This window comes from Mauremys reevesii, linkage group 24 (assembly GCF_016161935.1).
Source record: "Mauremys reevesii isolate NIE-2019 linkage group 24, ASM1616193v1, whole genome shotgun sequence".
Lineage (NCBI taxonomy): Eukaryota > Metazoa > Chordata > Testudines > Geoemydidae > Mauremys > Mauremys reevesii.
Window position 1 is genome coordinate 15,244,226 of NC_052646.1, and position 15,517 is coordinate 15,259,742.

The 15,517-nt window shown below is 48.9% G+C and overlaps 1 protein-coding gene across 1 annotated transcript; it reads right to left on the minus strand.

The window, feature by feature from the left end:
* Nucleotides 1-1,137: 1,137 nt before the first annotated feature.
* Nucleotides 1,138-11,129, minus strand: LOC120390068 (trypsin-3-like). The gene is made up of 5 exons (XM_039512346.1): nucleotides 11,047-11,129; nucleotides 6,654-6,810; nucleotides 2,957-3,210; nucleotides 1,876-2,012; nucleotides 1,138-1,413 (listed from the first exon to the last, which is right to left on the minus strand). Exons 1-5 carry the CDS (start codon nucleotides 11,090-11,092, stop codon nucleotides 1,246-1,248), a joined length of 762 nt encoding a protein of 253 aa, XP_039368280.1. The 5' UTR covers nucleotides 11,093-11,129; the 3' UTR covers nucleotides 1,138-1,245.
* Nucleotides 11,130-15,517: the final 4,388 nt, after the last annotated feature.

The following is a 15,517-nucleotide window of genomic DNA, read 5'->3' on the forward strand; positions in this document are numbered from 1 at the left end:
AGCTTTATTTTCCAACCAGGTGTGGTTTATGAGCATAAACTGCCTCACTCTTTGTCAATCGCTCCTGTCCCAGCTTCTTCTCTAGGATCGGTCAGTGCTTTTTCCACTCCTTGTCGCTACTATCTCTTGCCTCAAGAGTTTAACATTTGCAAGTCTGGTCCCACTCAGAATGGTGAGATTGGCTTAAAAAAAATCACAAGATGTGAAAAATAAAACAAAACCAGTAGGGTTTGTTTATTCGCTGTTTTTAGAGCCTCTAAGGGTCGGTTTCCCAGCTTTCTTTCCCCAAAGCCTAGGTCTAGAAAGTGATTTCTGCCAACAAAAGCTCAGATTCTCAGAGTCACGTGACTCCAGGAGCTCAAGACTTTAAGAAACAAACCCACCCTCATGAGACGTGTCATAAAATCATGTGAGATTTGGGTCACTGAGTCTCGTGGGGATGTAAATGGCTACATGTAAATGCATCTATCTCAGACCAAAGAATGTCCACCAGACTTGGAGGATGGGGGACCCTCTCCATAGAAGCAGTGGCACTCAGAAGATTTGGGGGCTGTGGTGGATAATCAGCTGAATATGAACTCCTGGGGCTTGTCTACGCCACAGGTGCCGTAGCTATGTTCCTGTAGCACCGTATGACAAAGTTTGAACTCCATGAGACATCAGACTTCAGAGCAGTTATAGCCGCTTATGCCACCCTTACTAATCCAAGAGACCCGATCAAAGACCTGTGCGCTATTTATGGCATTTAAAAACCCGTCTCATAATTTTTAATCCAATCTTATGATTTTTAAACCCATCTCACGATCTCACGATTTTTACAGCAGTCTTGTGGCTTTCAAACTAATCCCATGATTTTAAACCAAATCTCCTGATTTTTAAACTCAACATTTTGATTTTTAAAGCAATCCTGTGAACTTCAGGCTGATTAGTGACTTTTAAGGCAATCTTGTGATTTATTAAAGCAATCTCATGAATTTAACACTGATGTCATGATTTTTAAAGCAATCTCACAATCTTTAGGGTGATTCATGATTTTTAAACCCATCCCACATTTTTAACCTAGTCTCAGGATTTTGTCAGGCCTGACTCATAACCACTGGCTGCTTTGGACTGGCCCACCACAGTGCCACCATCCTAGTCCCACCCAGATCAGCACCCCCTGGGTGCCGCGGTGAGATGAGGAGAGGTGTGGCTGGGACATGTGTTTGGTGGGTTATTGTGGCAGGCGTTACGCTCTGTGAGCTCTCAGTCTGATCCAATGCACTTCCTCCCTATTGTTCTCCTCACCCACTCGGCAGCTTTGCAGACATTGGCGTAGACTCCGGGCCGTCCCGGCAGGGCACAAACGGACATCCCCCAGGAGACCACACCCTGCAGCTGCCCATTGCAGACCAGTGGGCCACCTGAATCACCCTGCAGTGAGAGACAACACGGAGCCATCAGCAAAACACAGCCCTGCCCCCCAGGACCACCCCCCACACACAGAGCAGGGCCCACCCCCTCCAGCAGGGGGCAGCAGGGACACCCCCCCACACACCAACACTCATACCCTCCAGCAGGGGGTGACAGGGACACACACGGACACAGGAAGGGTTTAAAGAGCAGAAATGGTTTCAGGTGGACCGAGCTTCCTACACCTGCGCTGCGGATCAGACAGGCCCAGGAGCTGGATGAAGCCCAGTCCTTGGTGCGGCCGGAGGGCAGATCGGCTGCTCTTCCATGGGGCACGGAGGCTGGCTGGGGCCAGAGGCTGAGTGACGACGGCCCCTCAGTAGCAGGCTGAGAAGGGTTTGCAGGTTGTAGGGGATAAAGAGTATTGAGCTGTGTGACCTCCGACACCCGGCACCTACCCTGCTCTCTGGGATGCCCCCTTACCTGGCATGAGTCTATGCCACCCCGCTCCACACCAGCGCATAACATGTTCTCCGTGATTATGCCCCCGTAAGAGGCCTGGCACCTGTCCTGGCTGACGCTATAGATATCTGCACATCGCAGGACGTCTGGGAACAGCCCTGGGCAATGACAGAAAAACAGGAGATCATGAGCAGGGAGCAAGGTGCAAGAGAAGAAAACTTGGTGTAAGACCCTCAACTGGTGTAAACTGGCACAGATCCACTGATTCCAATGGAGCTACGGGCGATTGACCCTGGCTGGGATTTGGGCCCATTGACTCCAATGGAGCTACGGCCAATTGTCCCCAGCTGGGATCTGGCCCCATTGACTCCAATGGAGCTACGGCACATTGACCCCAGCTGGGATCTGGCCCCATTGACTCTATGGAGCTATGGCAGATTGACCCCAGCTGGGATCTGGCCCAAATGACCCCAATGGAGCTACAGCCGATTGACCCCAGCTGGGATCTGGCCCCATTGGCTCCAATGGAGCTACGGCCCATTGAACCCAGCTGGGATCTGGTCTCATTGACTCCTATGGAGCTACGGCAGATTGACCCCAGCTGGGATCTGGCCGCATTCCTTTTCTAAAAAGGGAAAATTTTGATGAGCAGAAAAGCCAGAAAAAAATCCTCATTTCAGGTCAAACATATCCTTTCATTTAAATCCAGTATTTTATGTGATCTCATAATATTTCATTGTGATTTGAAGCACGTCTGTAACGTTTTTAAATTGTTTTGAAAACAAAGGAAAGGAAATTTCAAAAGGAAATATTCTGAATAGAAAAAAATCAAGCCATTGTGTCCCAATGTTTTCAAATGCAAAGTTTTGACTATTTTCAGAATTTTTTTTTCTGAAATGAATGAAATCACCCCGATTTTGTCGGACACTTTGGTGTTGTCAAAGTTGCGTTTTTCACTACAAATCATTTCTGTTGAAAAATTTCCCCCAGGAGAAGCCAAGAACCCTTGACAGTCCATTAACAAGGTCTCCTTAAAAGGCTTCCATCCCCTCATTAACCTGAGCCCAACCTCAACCTCCCTCTAAACCCCAGCACGCCATACTTTGAGGGGACCTGATAGTGCCCCATCCTGACACGATGCATGGTGTTCCAGGAGGGGGACAACTGGTAGCCAAGTTGATTGTGTTCACGTAGGTGTTGAGTTGAACTGGCGCATCCAACTCCAGAAGCATGAAGTCATTGTCAAAACGGCGGAGGTTGTACCCTGGATGCACAAAGAAGTTGCGGACTCTTCGTAGCTGTTCTGTGGGTTCCTTCGCCCGTAGATTATAATCCCCCAGATGCACCTGCACGGACCTGCATGGAGAGAGGACAAAGGAAGAGCTCAATGGGTGGCAATTCAAAAGTAATATCTGGCAAGCAACTAGAATTGGGCCAATAATGGATTTTTCAGTGATGGGGTAGTCTCCGAGATCTCATCAACTTGGTTCACCAAGAACTCAGTTTCACTCCAATCTCGTGTTTTTCTTGGCATACACTTAGACTCCTCAGAGCTGATCAGAATCATGTGTAAGGAGTGGGTACAGGGCATATCACAGATCCGAAGAATACAAGTATTGGTTACTTTATATACAAGTTTAACCCTATTCTGATGCACGCGTCCTCAATTTTACATGCAATCACGCACTTTATGGTTTATCCGGTTATTTTCAGGCCCAAGTCCTGTACATATCATGCTTTGTTCTCATGCCACATGTGCACAGTATATTTTGTTAGTTTTCTCCCTGTCTGAATAGTCTCCTTCCACACATTCTTAGCCATTGTTGCTGATACTACTATTTCTTGCACCTGGTTTTACAGAGCTGAAACAAACAATTTGGTAAAATCGTTCTGAATTTCTGGGACATTTTGATGTTATCAAAGCTGCAGTTTTCACCAAAGATCGTGAATTCCTTGTCCTTGGCTTTTGAGTGGGGTGACCAGTTGTTCCAATAATATCAAGATTGTCCCAATATAAAAGGTTTGTGCAGCTCTACCTCCCTCCCTGAGCAAAAGTTTCCTGGTTTTTCCACACTTGCTAGCTGCTCATCCTTCGTTTGGGACCCACTTAACACAGTTATTTTTACTTTTGCCTTGTGCTGGATTACTGCGGCTCGCTCAGACCAGGTTAAACCAACGTGCGGGAGCCCTGAGAACCACTCAGGGCTTGGCTACACTGGAGAGTTGCAGCGCTGGTGGAGGCTTTACAGCGCTGCAACTTAGTAACTGTCCACACCTGCAAGGCACATCCAGCGCTGCAACTCCCTGGCTGCAGCGCTGGCTGTATACCTGGTCTGCTTGGGGTATAACGAGTGCAGTGCTGCTGATGCAGCGCTGCTCGTCAAGTGTGGCCACACACCAGCGCTGTTATTGGCCTCCAGGGTATTAGGAGATATCCCAGAATGCTTTTAACTAAATTACTCTCTTTGTTTTGTTGTGAACTCGGAGCTCCGGGAGCTGCTTATCTAAAAAACAAACACAGCTCCTGTTTGCTGTGAATGAGGCAGGCAGGGGGATGAATGTCTACAGCTAGTGTTTGCTTTAGGAGAGAAACAGCACGGCGGGGAGGGGGAGAAAGGGAGTCCGTTGGAGCAGCTGCTTATCTGGTCTGCAGGCTATTTGCAGTTAAGAGTGAATGAGGGGTCGAGGAAATGGTCAAATTTTGCAAGGCAGGAAGCTGACACAGAATTTGCAAGGCAGGGAGCTGACACACAGTGTCGGCTCCAAAAATCCACTCTCTCTCTCTCTCTCTCTCTCTCCCCCCCATGCTCCCTGTCACACTCCACCCCACCCCCCTCTTTTGAAAAGCACGTTGCTGCCACTTGAACGCTGGGATAGCTGCCCATAATGCACCACTCCCAACAGTGCTGCAAATGCTGCAAATGTGGCCACACTGCAGCGCTGGTAGCTGTAAGTGTGGCCACACACCAGCACTTCCCTACACAGCTGTACGAACACAGCTGTAACTCCCAGCGCTGCACATCTGCAAGTGTAGCCATGGCCAAAGAGTCAATCTGGGTCAAAGAATTTTCCAGTGAATCAAAAAGTCAGGGGAGAAAAGTTCATTTTGATCATGACGAGATATGGCTGAAAGAAGAAGTCTCAAATTGAAAATCGAAATGTTTTGAAAATGTCAACATGAGATATTGCGATTTTTAACGTATTATTTATACTTTTCAATTATTTTTCCAAAACCAACAAAGATACCAGCTTCATCCTAACACACAAAGAGAGTTGGGAGAAAAGGAGGGGAGCAGAAGGACAGATCCATCTTCAGGATTTGCAGTAATTATGGAGATCTAAAAAGGCAGCCTGAATTGCTTTCGATTTTTCAGGCACTCCCCTTCTGCGGAACACCAAGCGTTCATTCCAGGGTTTAAATTCTCATTGAGTATTTCCCGGAGCCCTCCACAGGCCCTCTCCATTCAGGGCTCTAGGCTTCAGCTTCAGGGTGGGGGCTGTGCCACTCTGCACCCCATATTCATCATAGTGATATGATTCTGATATGAGTATGACATAATTATGATGCATCTTGTGCACCATGTCATGTGAGGTATCAATGGAAAATGTATGCTTTGCTTTGCTATGTAGGCTTTGCTAAATATGATTATCCTGTTTGCAGGCATGTAGCATTTTTGTATCTGGAGTTATGAATATTGATTATGTATCTGTATTTCAAATGTGTTTGCTCCTGGGGTAGCACCCTCAAGACAATTTGCTTCTAGTTTGGCCAGCACATTGTGAAGGAACTATTCAAGTTGAATGGCCCATCAAAGAATGCTTAACTCACAATGGACCATGGAAGAAGCCTATCCACACTTGATGGACTTTCCTGAGGACATTCTGGGGCTAATGGCCCCCATTATGACTCAGGGAAGCATGGGTGTGACCCTTGCCTGCGGATGTTGGTGTGAGGGCAAGCTTGGAGGGCTTTGCCGCTTGTCACATCACAGTGTGAGAGGGAACCCAGATTGGTAAAACAGAAGCTCACTGGCACCCCAGTTCCTGTTTGCATCCCGGCGGGGGGGTCGCCAGAGAGGGACTTGGGGTTTAGCCCTGCAGCGTGCGCCAGCCCCATGGGGTGCACCGGGGCTCAGGGCTCCAGGCTTCAGCCACAGGGCCCCACAGACCCCCTGAAACCAGTAGAGGGCTGCAGACCCTCTGGTTGAGAACCAAGACCATCAGACTGAGTCAAAGGAAAATATTTCCTGGTGCTCCGCTCCATTCCATCAGCTGCTAGAGCACCTGCACATGAGCTGCCCATGGGATGCTAAAGGGGCTGATGCTGGCGAGCCTGGGGGCAAGTTTCCCTCTGCACACGCCGCTGCGGAGAGCGATGCTGTTGTGCCGCGTCCGTGCTGGGGTGGGCGCATCTGTACAAGGATGCTGGAAAACTGCAGAGGGTGCAGAAAAGAGCCACAAAAATGATTTGAGGGCTTGAAAAAAATGGAGGCGGATGGGGCTGGCTGGGGTTTAGAAGATGCAGAGGGAGATCTGGGTACGGATGGGGACACCAAGGGAGAAGATAAGGACAGGGGATGGGAGGGATCGCTCAGTGGTTTGAGCATTGGCCTGCTAAACCCAGGGTTGTGAGCTCAATCCTTGAGGGGCCATTTGGAGAACTGGGGTAAAAATCTGGGGATTGGTCCTGCTTTGAGCAGGTGGTTGGACTAGATGACCCCCTGAGGTCCTTTCCAACCCTATGATTGTATGACGTGGGTTATTCCCATGCATCTCCCTCCACCCCCACACTGACTTACCTGATATTTCTGCCGCAGTGCGCAGCAGTTAGCACCCACTTCGGGGCTATCAGGCTCCCGCCACAGAAGATGCGGCCGTTCCTCAGGAGAGCCACCTGGTAGGGCCGGGAGCCAATGCGGCAGTCTCTCCCGCCAATGATCCGGTCTTCCTCTGACTCTGCAATGGAGAGTGGCAAACAGCTGCTCAGGGCAGGGCAGGGGGCGAGGCGGAACAATATGGATTGGCCCGTGGCAGGATGGATGACCATGAGCTGTTGCTCGCACGCGGTTGTGCAAAAGCCCAAGGCGATCCGAGGTTGTACCTGGCAAGGTATTTGCAGTAGTGATAGAGATGTATTCATAGGCAACATGTGGGGGAGCGTGGGGGGTCATGTGCCCCTCCCCTAGATTTCTGCTAGGAGGGAGTGAGGCTCTGTCCTTCCCCGATGCGCCTGCCCCCTGGCACGCTCAGCCCCCCTCCCAGGCGGGGAGCAGAAAGGGAGTGACCAGCCGCTCCAGGTTGCTGCTCTGTGCAGCGCGGCGGCTGCCTGAGAAAGAGTCCAGCAGAGGAGGTGGCGGTTTCCACTCCCCACCTGGGCCTGGCTGTCAGGGACAGAGGGTGAGTGAACAGAGCCCCCACTTCCCCCGGCACGTTTCCGGCTCGCTCGGCCTCTGTCCCCGGCAGCCTGGCCCAGGCAGGGAGAGGAAGCCACCGCCCTGCACAGAGCAGCCACCCTGAGCAGCCACCTTCAGCCGTGTGAGAAGTGGCTCTGTCCTGCTCCCGGTCCGGACTCTGGGCTCGGCTGCCAGGGAGAGGGATCAAATGTGCCCCCAATTTTCCCATGAAACAAATTCTGGGGGGAGGGGAACCCCCTTTCAGCTTGATCCGAACCTTTCGGTTTTGACAAAATCATAGTGTCATAGATAGATGGGACGGGAAGGGATCTCCAGGGGTCGTCGAGTCCAGCCCCCTGAGGCAGAACCCCCCAAAATACCTAGACCATCCCTGACAGGTGTTTGCCCAACCTGGTCTTAAAAATGTCCAACGACGGGGATTCCTTGGAAGCCGATTCCAGAGCTTAACTATCCTGAGAGTTGGGAAGTTTTTCCTAATATCGACCCTAAATCTGCCTTGCTGCAGATTAAGCCCATTGCCTCTTGTCCTACCTTCAGTGGACATGGAGAGCAATTGATCACCATCCTCTTTATAACAGCCCTTAACATGTGTGAAGACTGTTCTTAGGTCCGACCTCAGTCTTCCTTTCTCAGAACTAAACGTGCCCAGTTATCTTAACCTCTCCTCGCATGATGACTTCTCCCCAAACTGCCTTCCACCTCGAGAGTTGCTACCAATTTCTCCTAGTTGATGAGGAACCAGTCTAACATGCTCAGAACATCTGTGGATTGGGAGTCTATAATATATACTCACCATTGGCTTAGATTTGCTCATTCCTTGGGCAATTTCCCATGCCTATGTGTCCTTCATGATTGAAATTTAAGATCCTGTTTTTTTCCCCCTGAGGATAAATGGAAGCTTAACACGCTTTTCTTTGAGGAGAACATTATCCACCACTGCAGGCTCATACAGCATAATGTTTAGGCATGAAATGTGTTTTCCATCCAGAATGTGGAGCATGCATCATGGACGCCAGTATCTCTGCAGTTGCACTTGATTCCATGTCCCACATGCGAGATGACACACCATCTGAGTAGATTGATGTGGAAGTCAACCTTGGAGTTGGTTTCTGGAGCCTGGCCTTGATGGGTCTCATTTAGATCTTGGAAAAAACATCATCCCACAATGATTTGACTTCCTGATGCGAATTCAACAGTGGAGTCATAATTCTGAAGCATGAGCACTCGGATCTGAAATGGCACTCAGCTTAAAAATATCAGAGGGGTAGCCGTGTTAGTCTGGTTCTGTAGAAGCAGCAAAGAATCCTGTGGCACCTTATAGACTAACAGATGTTTTGCAGCATGAGCTTTCGTGGGTGAATACCCACTTGTTCGGATGCAAGCAGTGGAAATTTCCAGGGGCAGGTGTGTATATATAAGCAAGCAAGAAGCAAGCTAGAGATAACGAGGTTAGATCAATCAGGGAGGATGGGGCCCTGTTCCAGCAGCTGAGGTGTGAAAACCAAGGGAGGAGAAACAAAACAGAGCTTTTCTATTCCTGTGGACATTTTTGAATATTTTTATTTGGAAATACTGCTGGCACCCTTCTGCGGTATTGCAGTTTGGGTGCCCCATATTCCTCTATAAGCCATGCATCACAGAAGGACTACATCTCCCATGATAAAAGCAGCAAAGAGTCTTGTGGCACCTTATAGACTAACAGACGTTTTGGAGCATGAGCTTTCGTGGGTGAATGCCCACTTCGTCGGATGCATGTAGTGGAAATTTCCAGGGGCAGGTATATATAAGCCAGCAAGAAGCAGGCTGGAGATAACGAGGTTAGTTCAATCAGGGAGGATGAGGCCCTCTTCTAGCAGCTGAGGTGTGAAAACCAAGAGAGGAGAAACTGGTTTTGTAGTTGGCAAGCCATTCACAGGCTTTGTTTAATCCTGAGCTGATGGTGTCAAATTTGCAGATGAACTGAAGCTCAGCAGTTTCTCTCTGAAGTCTGGTCCTGAAGTTTTTTTGCTGCAGGATGGCCACCTTAAGATCTGCTATTGTGTGGCCAGGGAGGTTGAAGTGTTCTCCTACAGGTTTTTGTATATTGCCATTCCTAATATCTGATTTGTGTCCATTTATCCTTCTCTGTAGAGATTGTCCAGTTTGGCCAATGTACATAGCAGAGGGGCATTGCTGGCATATGATAGCGTAAATTACATTGGTGGATGTGCAGGTGAATGAACCGGTGATGGTGTGGCTGATTAGGTCCTGTGATGGTCTCCCATGATGCATCACAGCCAGAGACTCCCATAATGCTATCATCTTCCCTCAGCATGACTGGAAGATGTAGTCCGACCACAGAGGTTGGCCAATAGACAAGGATGGGGGCCTCAAGCCCCCCTACTACAACTCCCATGAAGCATTGCAGCAGTATTTCCAGATCAGAATGTTTCAGGGTGGTTGTTGTTGTTTTTTTGTTTTTGTTTTTGGAAAAATCAAATTTTTTTGGGTGGGTGGAGCAGAAATAATTTGTTTTTTGGAATGGACAGTCGCAGGCTAGCTGGTGTTCTCTGCTAATGATGTGTACAATTTGCTTGAGCTGAATATTTGGGGAGGCAGAATTTACATATAAAACCAACTTGCTCAGGCAGGGATGATAAACTATTGTAGGCGGTGTTGGTATCAACACCTAGAGTCAAGGTTACCTAACACTTTCCTTGATCAAACCCTGTTTTCAGTGGCTGAAAGCTTTGCCAAACTTTAACTCTTCAGACTGAGATTTCCCATGCTTGCTCTCTGAACATGCTCTGGAAAGATCCAGTTCAGCCTTTTCCAAGAATGAGGTTCGGGAATGATAGGTCATTTTTACAATGTTCAAACAATTCTCCAACCACTTTTTGAAGCGCTCTAGTGCCTGGGTAGCAGGGACTTAGAATTTTGAAAAGGAATAGCCCTGGGGTCAGGGAGGTGCCTTTTGCTGTTCTCATGAAAATTCCCCCAGACTTGGTTAAATTATAAACCTCTGGAAAGCACAATTTACGCATACTCAGGAGAGCAGGGGGCATTTCTAGGCTTTATCGCAATACAAATAATTAAAACTGTCAAACTTTTTTCTTCCCACCAGAAAATGCCATTGTGTCAAAGCTGAAAATTTCTGTGAGAATGTGTTGATTGTGATGCAAATCCTTTAAAAAAAGTTCAAAACAAAGCAGTCTCCTGTATGGACTGGGCTCCACAATCAAACTACATTTCCGATGATGCCTCACAGCCAGAGACTCCCATAATGGACTAACTTCTCCTCACCAAGTGGTGCATGGTGATTCATGGGACAGGTAGTTTGACCAGGCCATTGGACATTTTTGGAAAAAAAACATTTTGATTTTTTTTTTAATTTTGCTTATGTGTTTTTATATTATAAATGATGATCTATAAAAGTTATATATTTTGATATATGCTTAAAATTTAAAGGCTTTGAAATCTCATTGAAACAGATTCATTTTTGGGGAAATTTAAAAATTCTTTCCTTCTGTCCTGATTCGGGATGAAAACAGATTGTGAAATCATGGCTTCCTGCCTGCCCTACAAACAATAAAGAATAATCAGAGATGAGGCCTGAATATATTAATTCCCTTTCGCAACCCATGGAATAGATAATGGGACTGCTGGGAACTTCGCTCTTCACTAGCAGCAACCTGTCCTAAGCAACATCTCTGAGACCATCCTGGAAGGGCCTGCGGTGAAACAGCAGAACCTTCTCACCCACCCCAACCTTGGCGTCTCTCTTCACTCTTTTTCCTACCTGCGGCTGCCCCGACTACCAGCAGTGCGATGATCAGCAGCTTCATGGCGGTTGTGGCGATAGATACAGTTGGTGGGGTCACTGGTTTACTGCAGGGAAAGAGATCGAAAGGGAATTGTTGGCCACGGGCGTCTTGAGGAGGACGGATGCCTCACAGGGAAGGTGCACGCTTAGGATTCAGGAAAGCCGCACTTGAGTCCCTGTTCTTCCACAGGCTCCCATGAGCGAGCGGTTTCTCTGCACCTCGGCTGCCCTGCCTGTACCCCAGGAGATGGCAGCACTGCCCGACACGGGGAGGAGAAACGCACTGTGATCGTCTGTTGGCAATGGGGGCCCAGTGTCCCCCAACTCAGCTCCATCTTCCACTTCCGCCCGGTCCCAGTTGCCCCCAGCGGCATGTTCCATGAAAAGATCTGATCTGTTGGGGGAACTAAATCTCAAGCCAGATCACAAACATTTCCACGAGCAGGACTGAGCTCACCCCTCTCTTACTGGTTCCCCTTCTAATGTGTTACTCCAATAACAGAGGAGGGCGAAACCCTCGTAACCAGCTTAATAACAGAGAAATTAATAGATCTAAGGTGCTATCTGGCCCCCGTTATGGCAGTATCTGAGCACCTCCCAATCTTTATCCTATTTATCCCCACAATCTGTTGGTGAGCAGGGCAGGGCTATGATCCCCATTGTACAGATGGCAAAACTGAGGCACAGATCCTACAGGCCAAGGTCCTACAGAGAGGCAGCGGCAGACCAGAGATTAGAAGCCATGTCTTCCAAGTACCAGCTGAGCGGCCGAAATGCCAAGCGATTCGTCTACATTGAGTGCTCCTTGCCATCCCGTATAATCCCCCCAATAATACAGCAATGCACCTTGGCACCCCATTATCACCCCCAATAACAAAGCAATACTCCCATGTTACTCTATTGTCCCCTAAAACTTGAGAGATGCCCCCTGGCACCCCATAGTCCCCCCAATAATAAAGTGACGCCCCGGCAGCCCATAATCACCCCAATAATAGTGAGATGCCCCAAGCCACCACCCTACATCACTCTCCAAACCACAGCTATCTCCTTTCCACCCTGTCACCATGACATCCCCTCCACCCACCAGCCAGGCATCACAACAGGGGCTGGACTGGCCTTGCTTCACCTGTAGCTCCTGGCAGGGGGCCCTCGGGAGCGGAAGAGGCTCCGGCAGTTGCGTCTTGGATAAAGCTCAGGATCCTCTGGGATGGGTCACTTTTTATACCAAGGAAGTGGGCTGTCCCTGTGAGTCAACATGATTGTTGTATCTGGGGAGCTGCCCCATTATTTGGCAGCCAGATGGCTCTCTCCGCCCTCATGCTCCTGGTTTCAGTAGGCTGGATCCCAGGGAGTTGCAGGAGCAAGCCGGCCTTTGTTCCTGCCTCTGTCCTCTGCAGGGGAACCTGGCAGGAATTAGCCCTTGGAACGGCACCTTCTCCATTGCCGAAAGCAACTCCCTGAACCTTCCACTCTGTCTCCTCGCATGAGGGCAAGCGGGGAAAAAAGGAGATGGAGAATCGGGGCGGGGAGAGGGGCAGAGATGAGCCACAGGGACTCGGGGGAAGACGGGCCTGAGGGCTTGTCTACACTTGACACACTCCAGCGAGGGGTTGGTCCATTGGCGTGGTCAATCCATCTCCCTGAAAGGCAGGAGCTAGGTAGATGGGAGAATTCTTCCATAAACCTAGAGCTGTCTACATGGAGGGTTAGGTTGGCTTCACTACATCATTCGGGGGTGTGGATTTTTCACACATCCCTGAACGACATAACTGGGTCGACCTTGTTTTTTAGCGTAAACCCTGTCTACACCATGCGCGATGGAAAGAGCTAGATCTGTTCCACTGATTCAAAAGCAGAGTGAGAGGTGGCTGGGTCACGGCGTGTGCATATCTTCACAGGAAGAAAAACCCGGGTGCTGATGGGCTCGTGAATGAACAAGAACAAGAATCAGTGGCTGGAAATTAAAGACAGACACATTCCGGTTAGGAATAAAGGCACCAATTTTTCACAGTGCGGGTTGATCAGCCATTCCCTGATGGATTCTCCATCGTTTGATGGCTTCCAGTGAAGCCCAGGTGCCATCCTGGGAAAATGCTGACTATGGATTAAGGTGCCACAGGATTCTTTACTGCTTCTACAGAACCAGACTAACACGGCTACCCCTCTGATACTATGGATTGGACTCAATGCAGGGGGAACTGGGTGAATTTCTCCGACCTGCATTAGACAGGAGGCCAGACTAGATAATCTCTAAACCCCATCTGGCCTTAGAATATATGAGTACACCTACATTGTGATGAAAGACCCCCAGTACGGCCGCAGCTGGCCCGGGTCAGCTGTCTTGGGATCACAGGGCTTGGGCTGTGGGGCTGAAAACAGCAATGTGGATGTTCAGGATCAAGCTGGAGTTCGAGCTGGGCAACCCCACGTGGAGGGTGGGGAGGTTGGTCTCAGAGCCAGGGCTCCATCCCAAGTGGGAATGTCTGCATTGCTATTTTTAGCCCCACAGCCCAAGCCCTGTGAGCTCGAGTCCAATGATCTGGGCTCTGAGACGTGATGCTGCTGGGTTTGAATTGCGATGGAGACGCAACCGATGAATCTATGAGTTCAATGCCCATAAAAGGACTTGTATTTTTCACGCAACGTGTAATTGACCCGTGGAACTCACTGCCACAGGAAGCTGTTGAAACCAAAACCATAAGAAGATTCAGGAAGGGAGTGGAATAACCGGAATTATCGCAGTACGTGATTGCAAACCAATTAGTGGCCGGGACTATCAAACTTCCTCTTTCAGGGTTTGAGTTGATCTCTGATTATAAGAAAGCAGGGTGATGATTAAGGTGTGTTTTCTGGGAGGGGGACAGATTACCTCCCATCAGGCACTGCCGGGGTCTCACACCTTCCACTGAGTGCTGGCAGTGACAAGATGCTGGACCAGATAGTGAGATTGCTTTTTTTAAAAAAAAATAAGTGTTAGATTCTATTTATTTGCCTTCGGGTTTCAATCTGTTCATTTTAGGTCCTTATCTGGCTCCCATCACCTTAGTATCTGGGCACCTCACATTCTTTAATATATTTATCCTTGCACACCCCTGAGAAGAAGGCAGGGGCTGTTACTCCCTTTAGGGTGATCTAATAGCAGGTGCGAAAAATCAGGATACTTTTTTTGGGGGGAAGGGGGGCATATTTGCCTATATAAGACAAAGCCCCTAATATCGGAACAGTCCCAGTAATATTGGGAAGCCGAGTCACCCTAGTTAGGGTCGGGGCAGGGAACGATTTTCCCATCCCAGAGAATGCTCAAGATTTTGAAAAGTTTTTCCATCCCCAAAATCTTGACAAATGTTGCCATTCAACAACGAAAAACAAAAACCATCTTGATTTGGGTCAGTTGAAACATTTCATTGCGAACATTTCTAAAGCTTTCGTTTTGCTTTTGCCCTTTTAACCCCATTTTAAAAATAGATATAAATTCAGTCACAACACGTCATGCCGGGATGTTTTGACAATGTCACACCTTCCCCCACCACCCACACACACTTTTTTGGCATTGGGAACTTCACCCAAACAGATCCTGTCCCAGGAACAATTTCAGTTTTGATGCCTTGGCATTTTAGGGGGGAAAAAAATTCCCAGCCACTCTATCCATTGTGCCGATAGGGAAACTGAGGCAGAGAGCGAGACTGAATGCCTTGTTGAGAGTCACACGGGTAGCTGGGGGGTGGAGCAGGTCTTCCCCAAGCATTGACTCATCCCTTCTCTGGGCTTTTTAAGCGGAATGTAGGTCATGTTTTCCAGCTGTCTTTTGGAATCACAAGGGCTTGTTTTGATTCTGAGCCAGTCACAGGACTCCAGCTGCTGGGGCTTGGAGAAAAGCCCCAGCTGTCAAGAGACTTGGCAACCTTGCTCCTTGTGAATGTTGGCTGTATCCAGTATTGGGAAGGAGCCGCTCTGAGTAACTGGCCCACATCCGGTGCCCCAAACTGGTGCTGTGCCAGCCCGGTGTTGACAGTGCTGGGGGCTGGGGGCTTGGGTTGATTCTACCATAATACACCTAATAAATGACAATGTACAGCGCCTAACACAAGGGGGTCCTGGCCTATGTCTGGGGCTCCTAGGTGCTACCGTAATACACCCACTTAACAATGCACAGCACCTAGCACAATGGGTCCCAGCCCAAATATGGGGTTCCTGGGCTCTACCGTAATACACCTAATAAATAATGTACAGTGCTAAGCAGAGTGGGGCACTGATCCGTGACTGGAACTCTGAGGTGCTACTGTAATATGAAATGCTGAGCACAGGGGGGTGGCTTACACCCTGCCACTCAGAGCGTCTTAGGCCCCTATTTCCATGCATGAGTCTCCTCTGGAAGCCATCTCCCGGCGTTAGACACTTAAAGCATTTTGTTCCCCATGGAAGGCGGGTGGGGGAGCACTCATCTGGG

Bases quoted from the DNA above. Each gene is read 5' to 3' on its own strand.
- LOC120390068 (XM_039512346.1), bottom strand. From the start codon at position 11,092: ATGAAGCTGCTGATCATCGCACTGCTGGTAGTCGGGGCAGCCGCAG. The intron at 6,811-11,046 runs GTAGGAAAAAGA...TCTCCATTGCAG, and splicing joins GGTAGTCGGGGCAGCCGCAG to AGTCAGAGGAAGACCGGATC. The intron at 2,013-2,956 runs GTATGGCGTGCT...GTCATTGCCCAG, and splicing joins CACTATCAGGTCCCCTCAAA to GGCTGTTCCCAGACGTCCTG.